The sequence below is a fragment of the Salvelinus sp. IW2-2015 genome, unplaced genomic scaffold (assembly GCF_002910315.2).
Source record: "Salvelinus sp. IW2-2015 unplaced genomic scaffold, ASM291031v2 Un_scaffold3241, whole genome shotgun sequence".
NCBI classification, from domain to species: Eukaryota; Metazoa; Chordata; class Actinopteri; order Salmoniformes; family Salmonidae; genus Salvelinus; species Salvelinus sp. IW2-2015.
Genome location: NW_019944528.1, coordinates 119,255 through 132,972, shown reverse-complemented (window position 1 = coordinate 132,972; position 13,718 = coordinate 119,255). Strand labels below are relative to the sequence as shown.

The 13,718-nt window shown below is 41.9% G+C and overlaps 2 protein-coding genes across 4 annotated transcripts in view; one reads left to right on the top strand and one right to left on the bottom strand.

The window, feature by feature from the left end:
• The first annotated feature begins 540 nt into the window (after nucleotides 1–540).
• LOC112075571 (uncharacterized) lies at nucleotides 541–8,719 on the top strand. 3 transcript variants are annotated; one of them, XM_024142557.2, is made up of 15 exons: nucleotides 541–815; nucleotides 1,432–1,592; nucleotides 1,791–1,920; nucleotides 2,066–2,102; nucleotides 3,635–3,772; nucleotides 3,906–3,978; nucleotides 4,108–4,161; nucleotides 4,336–4,389; nucleotides 5,519–5,603; nucleotides 5,988–6,077; nucleotides 7,094–7,147; nucleotides 7,250–7,342; nucleotides 7,470–7,598; nucleotides 7,781–7,852; nucleotides 7,986–8,719. In XM_024142557.2, exons 5-15 carry the CDS (start codon nucleotides 3,668–3,670, stop codon nucleotides 7,996–7,998), a joined length of 822 nt encoding a protein of 273 aa, XP_023998325.1. In that variant the 5' UTR covers nucleotides 541–815; nucleotides 1,432–1,592; nucleotides 1,791–1,920; nucleotides 2,066–2,102; nucleotides 3,635–3,667; the 3' UTR covers nucleotides 7,999–8,719. The 3 variants fall into 3 exon arrangements, with proteins under 3 accessions (XP_023998325.1, XP_023998326.1, XP_023998324.1); XM_024142558.2 differs by having other exon boundaries at nucleotides 1,432–1,650; nucleotides 3,909–3,978; XM_024142556.2 differs by having other exon boundaries at nucleotides 1,432–1,650.
• A 45-nt stretch (nucleotides 8,720–8,764) lies between these two features.
• Nucleotides 8,765–13,718, bottom strand: part of LOC112075572 (ankyrin repeat and fibronectin type-III domain-containing protein 1-like) — a 63,552-nt gene continuing 58,598 nt past the window's right edge. Inside the window, exons 8-9 of the mRNA XM_024142559.2 lie at nucleotides 9,002–9,059; nucleotides 8,765–8,808 (exon numbers count right to left, since the gene is read on the bottom strand). Coding sequence (XP_023998327.2) covers nucleotides 8,765–8,808; nucleotides 9,002–9,059 — 102 coding nt within the window. The remainder of the gene's footprint in view (nucleotides 8,809–9,001; nucleotides 9,060–13,718) is intronic.

Sequence of the window (13,718 nt, the reverse complement as noted above, 5' to 3'; positions counted from 1 at the left end):
TGAGTCTAAAGCACTGTATGTCTGTCTTTGTGTGGTGTCTGTTGGGTGTTCACCCTATAGACAGTAATGGAATGGAACGGATGATGAGTTTATTGATGTTTTCCCATGTCTTCCCACTCTGAAATGAACCACAAGTGATCACAATAATTATATTATTTTCAATATCCACAATAGCCACACACCCTCCCCTCACTGAGGGTCAGATGTCACAGTCAACCTAGTGTTCATCTTTATTAACATGTTATGCACCAGCCTACTTGTAATCATTTTACCTATTGAATCATTCAAACAGTTATATACCTTGAGGTAAAGTTCAACATGACTGGAATCAGACGAAGGCTTCTGTTTCATTTATTCAACAAGAGCCCCTTCTAGTGGTCAGAATGATGTAYCCCTGAGTGTTTACCGGCCATGTCACTTAGCTAGGTACAACTCTGAACTCTGGTTCTCTGACTWTGTCCTGGTCCTACAGAAACCACCTACAGTGCACTGAATCATGACACCATTATCAGACTGCCCCACTAGTAGGAATCAGSTCCATGGAAATTGTGAAAGGAAAACAGGGTTTCAATGATTGCAGGTGTTTAATATCAGTGCTAGAGCTGAAACTGATTTGCATAATGATGCAAGACTTCCCCAATGAGTCAGACGTCACTGTTAACTCTACCTCTTCCATGTATCATAACTTTCACTATGAGTTACACCTATCTCTTCCGCGTTTGCACCTCACGGCGGCAGGCACACAGTTGTTTGCAGTACTACAATGTCTGTTGCATATCTTTTAACTTTTTTGCTGATCCTCTTGTCAAGTCAAGGTWAGAAGATAGTGTTAGCATTTTAGTCTGTGTTGCTGATGTTTGAATAGCCAGAGGCCATGCTTTGGGTTAAAGCCGTCTCTGKCAGATTTCTGTAGACACACCTTCAGTCTAGTCGTATTGCTTTTTCGATAATATGAGCATTTGTTTATCTATTTTCTATTTGCCATTATGTTGAGGAAGTTACATATTATCTATGGAAAGAGATAGCATTGCAAAATAAAAACTGCGCCACGTGTTTGCAGAATTCTCCAAAATGGCGGCGACTCATTCATTGTGGGGCGCGTACAGTACCAGCAGAATATTAGTTGTTGTGAAATGTCTCTCCTGTACTCCCACTTCCTTTTTATCAGTATCAAGATCTGAAATCTTGAACTGTTATTTTTCATTCAAAGCATTGTTTGTGACGTTGTAAGTTTAAAATTCCTGGTGAAAGAAAAMACATACCTACCGAGATTGTTTCCTACATCTAGTGATGCAGACTATATCCATCTTGTTGATATGCTATTGTGCTTATACAGTAAGCTGTCCCTTCCGGACATTCTAATCTCTTCAACATCAGTAAAGATTTGCACTGTAGATGACTGTGGTAATTGTCTTCCTCCTTCCTCTACAGCCTGTTGGGGCGGAGAGAAAACCAAGAATATAGCTTGTGCAAACCTCAGAACAGGAAATGCTTACAGATACTGTGTAGATGTGAAAGAGGAATCTACAAGGATCTTATGCGTGGAGTGGATGTCCATGATCCCCAAAGGGGTGACTTCAACCACAGATGATGTACGACTCGATGATACAAACGGGGGGTTCCATATCCTTCACCCAGAATGTATCTACGGTAGAATCAGAAATACGACTGTCTTTCACACTTCAATATAGACAGTAGATACAGTTTAATGACAAATGTATTCAAACATGTAGAATGTTGTTTTTCAGTGATAGATGTCTAACTTAACTTTTATATTTTTTCTTCCACAGACTGTGGCTTGCTGAACTTTGCCGACACAAAAACACTTCACATGCACCCAATGTGATTGATGTCAGCTACTCCTGCATCACCCTCCTGGAGTGTGTCAATGTAGACCACATTGTCAGAAATGATTTGACTGTGAGTATGGCTATTTATCACTGCAGTTTAGGTTTATGTACAGTTACCTTGTAAACTACAATACCAGAAGAAAAAAACATTCCAAATGTAAACTATTTGATTATAAAAAAGTAAATGTATTGATGTTATCATATTTCTGAATCAGGAGCATTGGACCCGTATCATTGTCTCTGGTGTATCAGGTGAGATGTGTATATTGCTTTTCAAGTTTGAGGACATGTGTCTTCTTGTTAAATTTTATTTTTTTCACATATACACTGCCTTCGGAAAGTATTCAGACTCCTTGACTTTTTCCACATTTTGTTATGTTTCAGCCTTATTCTAAAATGTATTAAATTGTTGTTTTCCCTCATCAGTCTACACACAATACCCCATAATGACAAAGCAAAAACAGTGGTTTAGACATTTTTGCAAATTTATTAAAAATCTTAAACTGAAAAATCACATTTACATAAGTATTCAGACTGTTTATGCTACAAGCTTGGCACACCTGTATTTGGGGAGTTTTTCCCATTCCTGCGTTGTCTTGGCTGTGTGTTTAGTGTATTTGTCCATTTGAAAGGTGAACCTTCGTCCCCAGTCTGAGGCCCTGAGCACTCTGGAGCAGGTTTTCATCAAGGATCTCTCCGTACTTTGCCCCGTTCATCTTTTCCTCGACCCTGACTAGTCGCTCAGTCCCTGCCGCTGAAAAACATGCCCACAGCATGATGCTGCCACCACCATGCTTCACCGTAGGGATGGTGCCAGGTTTCCTCCAGACGTGACACTTGGCATTTAGGCCAAAGAGTTCAATCTTGGTTTTATCAGACCAGAGAATCTTGTTTCTCATGGTCTGAGAGTCCTTTAGGTGCCTTTTGGCAAACTCCAAGCGGGCTGTCATGTTCCTTTTACTGAGGAGTGGCTTCCGTCTGGCCACTGTACCATAAATGACTGATTGGTGGAGTGCTGCAGCAATGGCTGTCCTTCTGGAAGGTTCTCCCATCTCCACAGAGGAACTCTGGAGCTCTATCAGAGTGATCATCGGGTTCTTGTCACCTCCCTGACCAACTCCCTTCTCCCCCGATTGCTCAGTTTGGCCAGGCGGCCAGCTCTAGGAAGAGTCTTGGTGGTTCTAAACTTCTTCCATTTAAGTATGATGGAGGCTATTATGTTCCTGGGGACCTTCAATGCTGTAGAATTTTTTTGGTATTTTTTGGACACAATCCTGTCTCGGGTGCTCTACGGACAATTCCTTCGACCTCATGCCTTGGTTTTTGCTCTGACATGCACTGTCAACTGTGGGACCTAATACAGATAGGTGTGTTCCTTTCCAAATCATGTCCAATCAATAGAATTTTCACAGGTGGAATCAAGTTATAGAAACATCTCAAGGATGATAAATAGAAACAGGATGCACTTGAGCTCAATTTTGAGTCTCATAGCAAAGGGTCTGAATACTTATGTAAATAAGGTATTGCTGCTTTTTAAAATATTTTTTTTATACATTTGCTAATATTTCTAAAAACCTGTTTTCACTTTGTTATTATGGGGTATTGTGTGTAGGTTGATGAGGATTTTTTTTGTTTAATCCATTTGAGAAAAATGGTGTAACGTAACAAAATGTGGAAAAAGTCAAGGGGTCTGAATACCTTCCGATTGCACTGTACATTCTGTATTGATCATTTGACTTGCCTTTTTCCAACTTGAAATAGTGTTTTGTCTGTCTTTCCCACAGACTGCCATTGCCAACAGTGGAGGGAACAAGCCAATGGGATTTGATAAGAATGAGGTGGTAACGATGAACAACAGTTCAATCACCCTCTATAAATGCCAAAATCTGAAAATGAACATAATTTACATTAATTCTACACAGGTGAGCTCTGTAATTTCACATTATTTAGAGGTTGATTATAACAACTTACACATTTGTCTTTTTATTTATGGGTTTAATCCCGTATTGTTAGGATGCAACTGATGAAACAATACCCCTCCCCATTCCCTCTTAGCAGAAGGCTGGAACTGAGTCTAATGGTGAAGAACCCTCAGTTAAGGAGAGATGTTCCCATTACATTGTCACAGGTAGATAGTTGACATTCCTCTTTTCCATCAATTTCAAGTATCTTTCAAGGGCACATATAGAAAAGCACTAAATCATATTCATTAATTTTGAATTCTGTACACCTTTGAACCTCTGTCTGGCCTTTGTAGAGATGAGGAATGAGGTTGTGACAACAGTACCTTTGAATTCAACCATCATCCCAGGTGAGTAGCAATGTCAATCCCTTGAGAATTAGTTTTTTAATGTTTTATTTTCTGGAAGCCTGCCTGGAAATTAAACTAAGGGAAAGACTACATAACACATTATTCTGTGTTGTTCAGTATTTTGATTGATTATGTCATGGAAATGACTTTATTCTCTCTAATCATCCATTATAGATGYAGACAATCCTGATGCAAACCGTGGTGACACTAGTTTGACCTGGAAAAATGGTGAGTGTTTACCCAAATCTATCACCTCATTCCTCTGTATYAGCAAATGACAAGTAAATCTGAACAGAGTACCAAGCTCCCCATTAGACTGGAGGTAGGACACCTGCAGAAAAGAAGGCTGATATGGAGGATGTAATTCAGGGAGAAGTGGAGAAAAGTCCCCCTAATGAGCCATTCAGACAAAAATCATTGATGAATTGTGAAACATGAATGAATGAAATCATCTAGGTGTGAGTAGTTTATATTACCGGTTTCAGAGAAGGACATRCTGTGTATGTGAGTATAACCTCTGTCACTGACATGGCTTTTCAAGAGAATGTGCAATCTGCAGATAATCTCACCTTAATGCAAACTCTTGATACATGTCACAAACAAAACCCTCCTTCAAGACAGAAACTCAGTTCCCTTAATCCAGTGATTAGAAAACATCGTACCGTGAACCTTTTTCAAACCGTTCATCAGGTTAAAGTGCTCTGGCACCCTCGTTCCAAGCCTACAGAAAGACAGTATTAAGTCATCTGAATATTCCTAGCATTATTTCTAAGAGGGAATAGATGGAACATTTATTGACTGACTCTAATCTTGATTTAATATTTTTCTCTGAGACATGGCTAAAGAAATGTTCTCCTATTTCTGCCTTTAATGTCCCTGGTTACCCCATAGTCAGGAGATACAGGGGAGAGGGCAGATGGGGTACTTATTTTCATGAAGGATAACATTAAATGCAATCGTATTGAATGGTAACATGCCAATGACAAGTGCCTTGAGAATTAGTTTTTTAATGTTTTATATTCTGGACGCCTGCCTGGAAATTAAACTAAGGGAAAGACTGCATAACACATTATTCTGTGTTGTTCAGTATTTTTATTGATTATGTCATGGAAATTACTTTATTCTCTCTAATCATCCATTATAGATGGAGACAATCCTGATACAAACCGTGGTGACACTGATTTGATCTGGAAAATCATTGATGAGTGTTTAAGCAAATCTATCACCACCGCTTCCTCTGTATGAGCAAATGAAACAAAACAATACTACCAAGATCAACTACTGTTAGAAGGCTATTTTAAAACCTTTTCATTTGTGTGAATATGTCAACATCTGATGACTACATTTTGTTTTTCAGTTGGTGTTGTTGCTCTCGTGCTGGTCATTGCTGGTTTGCTCTTGGTGTTTTTTTGTGTGTACAAACCTTGGAGAGACAAACAGCGGTGAGTATCCTATATAACTGTTTTTATAACAGCTTTATAACTGTTTTTGTCTTGAAGTCAATTAGAATTGTTGCAGAGGGTTTATGTTAGTTATGAGACTAGTTCTCTCTGTCTTACTACTAGGGTTTAAAGTCAGACCAATGGGGTCCNAAGTCAATTAGAATTGTTGCAGAGGGTTTATGTTAGTTATGAGACTAGTTCTCTCTGTCTTACTACTAGGGTTTAAAGTCAGACCAATGGGGTCCTAGCAGGTCACAAACAGCATGAGAACAGCCTGGAACTTGCAGGCCACTTACAAACTATAGACTTGTCGGCCATTCAAGTTACTGTTGTTTATCAAACATTATCCTTAATTTCTCATTAATGTAATAATCTCATCTTTAGCAACCAAGGCCACAGAGAAGTGGAAGCGGGTCAGGGCATTCCAGAACCAAACTCCATTCCTCTGATGCAGAATGAGCGACGTGATGCCAGGTAAACCTTTCCACATTACTTTATTGATCTGTAATCAACCACTGAATGATAGTCTCTCTTGGCTTCAGCTGTTGCTATGGGTCATATTAGTTTCTGTCTCTATAGAACAGGGCTCTCCAACCCTGTTTCTGGAGAACTACTGTCCTGTAGGTTTCCACTCCAACCCTAATCTAGCACACCTGATTCTAATAATTATCTCAGGGACGGGAAACTGGCGGCCTGCGGACCCCCGTTTTACTGTTGACTGCTAGAGCACAAGGTTTAATTTCTAAATTTGGTTGTGCACCAGGAGTTTTCCTCTTGTCATGTCAGTCATTGAAAATCACCTCAATCACAAAAATTTTTAGATTGGTAAATGAATCTGACCAGCTACCTAAACCTAAACATCGTCAAATTGCTGACAGGGGGGGTGGGCATTGATTTTGATGTGGCCCCCATCAAAGTTGCCTATCCCTGACATGCATACATTTCTCTCCACCCTATGGCAAAATGAGTAGAATTGCAGCAAACTTGCTTTAAATCTGAATTTTTTTCTCTAATCCCCATAGCAAAATGTTGCTTAGGGCCGGCTCTGACTGCATGTGTGAGTGTGAATGTGGGTACGCAGARCCACGAGCCACTGTGGTCCCACATAATGAATTCAGATTTCTGTGGCACCCATCAAAGTTGCCTATACCTGAAAGCTGGTTAATAAGCTGCATTAGGTTAGTTACAACTGGGATTGGAGAGAGAACCGGGTAGCTCTCCAGGAACAGGGTTGGAAAGCCCTGATATAGAATGTGAAGGAAGAATTACTCAATAGATCCGCATGGCATTTCTAAATACCAGTAATGTCTATTGGCAAGCAACAACTTTCAGCAAAGACCCTGCCTTTAGAGCCCTGCCCAGGCAAGACATAACATATTCAAGCCAGAAGGGGAACTGGTGTATTTTTGACTGTGGTGTAATGTATCGTAGATGATTCCACTTGTACCTGTGGGTATCTGACTGAACCTTTGGTACATGTTTTATCACAGAGACATCAGAAAGCCTGATGACGGTGAGACTGTTGAAGCTGTGGTTGTTCCCAGGTTAGTTAGAATACCTCTATTACATCTTTATAGTCTACTCTGTCCTGGATCAGTTTGCCTTGCTAATCCTTTCAGTCATGCTCATCATAATCTCACTTTCAGTGACCAAGGAGGTGAGCCAGGACAGGAGAGCAGGCAGCCCATGGACAATGAGGAGACAGGCGCTGACAACCCTCTGCTGAATGGAGATGCCAGGTAAACTGTACCACATGACTAATCACCTGTCAGTCCTCTGTAATGTAGACTATGGAAATGGAGAACATTTGTATCCTTCCCAGTCGAGATCCTTAAATCCTTATCAATGTAATAATCTCAACCTTAGCGACCAAGGAGAGGAAGGTGTTCTAGGAATGGAGGATGGAAAGCCGTCAGACAATGACAGAGCAGACACTGAAACCTGTCAGAAGACACATGCTGATTCCCCCACACTGAATGTACCCAAGGTTGTCAGGTAAATTGTCCACATAAGGACTCCTTTGATAGATCGTCATTATCCATTGAATGACAATCTAATTTCTCCCTTCAGAATTGATCCCATGGATCATGTTAGTCTCTGCCTCTATGGAGGACAGTGTTGTTTGTGGTGGATCAAGAGTTTTAATCCTGATGATAGCCCTGTTATTGCTCCCACAGGGTTAACAGCCAGACTGATGACACACAGCTTCTGGGTCAACCTCAGAGCAATGGACACGTGCCATATAGAAGGTGAGAATGTGTATTTATCTGTGTGTAAAGTTGCATGGGATGGGAGAGGAGGTTAAATAACTGGTTGAGGTCAGTGACCGAAGGGAGTAGCATCACGGTCATTAAGATTGATCCCACCCCTGCACCTGAACAGGAAGAACCTGTGACAACTAGAACAACGACAACAACAATGGTGGCAGCTGCTGTGAAGACTACAGTAGCTACCACTAAGATAACATCAACTGCCCTTACCAAGCAGTCCACGGTACCCACAAAGAAACCTGAAGCATCAGAACCAGAAGGGTTTTTTATTGACAATGTTATGTGTTATGCATAAATATATTCATGAAAACTGAAATCTGAGACCATGACAATTCCCACTCTCTCTTCACCTGACTCTATGCCTCCAGGATACTTTTCTGCTGGACTCCACAAAAATAAAATCCCTAAAAAGCTTCCTCATGCTTCCACCCAGTCTTCCCCTTTCGGCCCCAGGTTCTGAGAGGTGTTCCCAAATCATGTCATTTTTTACTTAGTTTCCCATCTGCTCCATTTCAACGGATAATCATGTGCATAACCTTAATCAACATTATCTCTTCTTGAAGTAATTCAACACTGTATATGCTTTCACATCACATAGAGCTCTTTTTTATATTTTTATATATATATATATATATATAATATATTATATAATATATTGACTTTCAATTGTATATTGACTTACAATTACCCTAACATCTATCCCTTTTTCACATGATGCATTAACAGTAGCCCCCAAACTCAACCCAGTATGTCTATAGTGGAATCTAGTCTCTCTCTCTCTCTCTCTCTCTCTCTCTCTCTCTCTCTCTCTCTCTCTCTCTCTCAATTCAATTCAATTCAATTCAAGGGGCTTTATTTGAAAGAAAGACGCACTAGAGGAGAGGATCAGAACTACCGAGGAGAGGGAGAGGGGGATGGAGGAGGAAGGATCAGACCTACAGGAGGAGAGGGAGAAGGGGATGGAGGAGCAGGAAAATCCAGACTACAGGAGGAAGAAGGGAGAAGGGGCATGGAGGAGAAGGATCAGACTGCTGGAGGAGAGGTTGAGGGGGATGGCATGTGACAGAGAACAACCCCAGCTAGGGAGGTGGCAATCCCCAACATGAGCCGCCAGCAAGAACAGCCCACCTCCAGCACCCGAACAAAAGTCTCGGCCCACCACAGCATGAACAGTCCACACCAGACCCTGGACCATCAGAAACGACATCACAACAGAACACGACAACAGAAAAACCCCAAGACAGCAAGCTCTCCCCCTCTGAGCACCCCCTGTCAGCCACCGCTGATAGCCCTCCTGACAACCCACAACCCCACTGAGGACAAACAAAAGACACAGATTGTCCTTCTTATGGACCTGCAATTGGGAAATATTAGAAGAAAAAAAACTTTTTCCCAAACACAGTGTGTCTAAACTCTGGTGTCACAAACACCCAGCGCGCCCCTAGACCTTCTGTCTGAGGACAACTAGGCTCAACCTACCACATAAAATACACAAGGCACAAACGCCTGAGCCGCACAGCAGGAAAGGGTGGCCACATGCACTGAAGGGAGTGTTGAAAAAGCTTCATTCTACTTTCGCCCCAACGCAGCAAGTGGTCATCTCCCCACCCTGCTACCACGAAAAAGACTCCACCATGCTACAATACAGCGGGTAACACGCACAGCATTTCCCTGACTGGTGCCTCAAACAAATGTTTCTTCTGGCCCACCACTTCCACTTGCTCTGGACTTGGACACAGCCTCTATGACCCAGGTCCACGCTCTAACAAGGCGCAGTGCCCCACCTTTGCCCGGACTCTAAAGGACATCGCTCTCAAACGAAGCCCCAACACTTCACAACGAGCAACAGATCAATAGACACCCACCCAGACCAGCGAGACACCCTCCAAGACCTCCAGGACCCCCCCCTGGACCTACACACCCCCCCACATCACCATGCCCACACCAATTTAGGCCCCTCAAGATCAGACCCATGCCACTCCCTGCCCACCCCATGCACCCCACCCCCGCAAAGAGGGCATCAACTGGAAGTCACACATACGCCCAGGTAGTGAGCGGGCAAACAGGCCCACCCCCACTCTTACACTCGCCCAAGCCAACGGCAATGTACAGATGCTCAGCAGGCTCTGCTCACACTTACTGGCCTGAGGCCAAACCCCGACCAAACAACATGGACACTTTATGGACAAAAAAGCCTTCACTATATCATCCTGGAATATCCAAGGTCTGAGGTCATCTGCCTTTTGGCCTAAAGAGCAGGAACCCGGACTTCACCAAAGAAATCGGTAATGCAGACATTGTCATCCTGCAAGAAACATGGTATAGAGGAGGACGGACCCCACTGGTTGCCCTCTAGGTTACAGAGAGCTGGTAGTCCCTCCACACAAACTACCAGGTGTGAAACAGGAAGGGACTCAGGGGGAATGCTAATTTGGTATAGAGCAGACCTACTCACTCCATTAAATTAATCAAAAACAGGAACATTTTACATTTGGCTAGAAATTCAAAAGGAAATTATCTTAACAGAGAAAAATGTCCTCCTGTGTGCTACCTATATCCCCCACTAGAATCCCCATACTTTAATGAAGACAGCTTCTCCATCCTGGAGGGGAAATCATCATTTCCAGGCCCAGGGACATGTATTAGTCTTGGGCGACCTAAATGCCAGAACTGGACAGGAACTGAACACCCTCAGCACACAGGGGACAACACCTACCTGGAGGTGACAGCATTCCCTCCCCCATATGCAACCTAGGCACAACTATGACAACATAACCACAAAAACGGGTCACAACTCCTGCAGCTCTGTCGCACGCTGGGTATGTACATAGTCAATGGTAGGCTTCGAGGGGACTCCTATGGTAGGTACACCTATAGCTCATCTCTTGGCAGTAGCACTGTAGACTACTTTTATCACTGACCCAACCCAGAGTCTCTCAGAGCGTTCACAGTCAGCCCACTGACACCCCTATCAGACCACAGCAAAATCACAGTATAACTTGAAACAGAGCAATACTCAATCATGAGGCATCAAAGCCAAAGGAACTGAGTAACATTAAGAAATGCTATAGATGGAAAGGAATGCAGTTGTGAAACCTACCAAAAAACAATTAGGCAACAGCAAATTCAATCCCTTTTAGACAACTTCCTGGGTAAAACGTTCCACTGCAATAGTGAAGGTGTAAACTTGGCAGTAGAAAATCTTAACAGTATTTTTGACCTCTCAGCTTCCCTATCAAATCTAAAAATCTCAAATAGAAAACCGAAGAAAATGAACAACAATGACAAATGGTTTGATAAAGAATGCAAAATCTAAGAAATAAATTGAGAAACCTGTCCAACCAAAAACATAGAGACCGGAAACCTGAGTCTACGCCTTCACTATGGTGAATCACTAAAACAATACAGAAATACACTACGGAAAAAGAAGGAACAGCACGTCAGAAATCAGCTCAATGTAATTGAAGAATCCATAGACTCAAACCAATTCTGGGAAAATTGGAAAACACTAAACAACAACAACACGAAGAATTATCTATCCAAAATGGAGATGTATGGGTAAACCACTTCTCCAATCTTTTTGCTCTATAACAAAGAAATAAGAGCAAAAACATATACATGATCAAATACAAATCCTAGAATCAACTATTAAAGACTACCAGAACCCCACTGGATTCTCCAATTACCTTGAATGAGTTACAGGACAAAATAAAACCCTCCCCCAAAAGGCCTGTGGTTGTGATGGTATCCTTAATGAAATGATCAATAATACAGACAACAAATTCCAATTGGCTATATTAAAACTCTTTAACATCGTCCTTAGCTCTGGCATCTTCCCCAAATTTGGAACCAAGGACTGATCACCCCAATCCACAAAAGTAGAGACAAATTTGACCCCAATACTACCGTGGAATTGCGTCAACAGTAACCTTGGGAAAATACTCTGCATTATCATTAACAGCAGACTCGTACATTTCCTCAATGAAAACAATGTACTGAGCAAATGTCAAATTGGCTTTTTACCAAATTACCGTACAACAGACCATGTATTCACCTACACACCCTAATTGACAACCAACCAAACCAAAAACAAGGCAAAGTCTTCTCATGCTTTGTTGATTTCAAAAAAGCCTTCGACTCAATTTGGCATGAGGGTCTGCTATACAAATTGATGGAAAGTGGTGTTGGGGGTAAAACATACGACATTATAAAATCCATGTACACAAACAACAAGTGTGCGGTTAAAATTGGCAAAAGACACACACATTTCTTCTCACAGGGTCGTGGGGTGAGACAGGGATGCAGCTTAAGCCCACCCTCTTCAACATATATATCAATGATTGGCGCGAGCATTAGAACAGTCTGCAGCACCCGGTCTCACCCTACTAGAATCCGAAGTCAAATGTCTACTGTTTGCTGATGATCTGGTGCTTCTGTCACCAACCAAGGAGGGCCTACAACAGCACTAGTCTTCTGCACAGATTCTGTCAGACTGGGCCCTGACAGTAAATCTCAGTAGACCAAAATAATGGTGTTCCAAAAAAGGTCCAGTCGCCAGGACCACAAATTCCATCTAGACACCGTTGCCCTAGAGACACACAAAAAACTATACATACCTCGGCCTAAACATCAGCACCACAGGTAGCTTCCACAGAGCTGTGAACGATCTGAGAGACAAGGCAAGAAGGGCATTCTATGCCATCAAAAGGAACATAAATTTCAACATACCAATTAGGATCTGGCTAAAAATACTTGAATCAGTCATAGAGCCCATTGCCCTTTATGGTTGTGAGGTCTGGGTCCGCTCACCAACCAAGATTTCCACAAATGGGACAAACACCAAATTGAGACTCTGCATGCAGAATTCTGCAAAAATATCCTCTGTGTACAACCGTAGAACACCAAATAATGCATGCAGAGCAGAATTAGGCCGATACCCACTAATTATCAAAATCCAGAAAAGAGCCGTTAAATTCTACAACCACCTAAAAGGAAGCGATTCCCAAACCTTCCATAACAAAGCCATCACCTACAGAGAGATGAACCTGGAGAAGAGTCCCCTAAGCAAGCTGGTCCTAGGGCTCTGTTCACAAACACAAAACACACCCCACAGAGCCCCAGGACAACAGCACAATTAGACCCAACCAAATCATGAGAAAACAAAAAGATAATTACTTGACACATTGGAAAGAATTAACAAAAAACAGAGCAAACTAAAATGCTATTTGGCCCTAAACAGAGGTACACAGTGGCAGAATATGACCACTGTGACTGACCCAACTTAAGAAAGCTTTGACTATGTACAGACTCAGTGAGCATAGCCTTGCTATTGAGAAAGGCGCCGTAGCAGACATGGCTCTCAAGAGAAGACAGGCTATGTGCTCACTGCCCACAAAATGAGGTGGAAACTGAGCTGCATTTCCTAACCTCCTGCCCAATGTATGACCATATTAGAGAGACATATTTCCCTCAGATTACACAGATCCACAAGAATTTGAAACAAATCCAATTTTGATAAACTCCCATATCTACTGGGTGAAATTCCACAGTGTGCCATCACAGCAGCAAGATTTGTGACCTGTTGCCACAAGAAAAGGGCAACCAGTGAAGAACAAACACCATTGTAAATACAACCCATATTTATGCTTATTTATTTTAACTTGTGTGCTTTAACCATTTGTACATTGTTACAAACCTGTATATATAATAATTGACATTTGTAATGTCTTTCTTGTTTTGAAACTTCTGTATGTGTAATGTTACTGTTAATTTGTATTGTTTATTTCACTTTTGTGTATTATCTACCTCACTTGCTTTGGCAATGTTAACACATGTTTCCCATGCC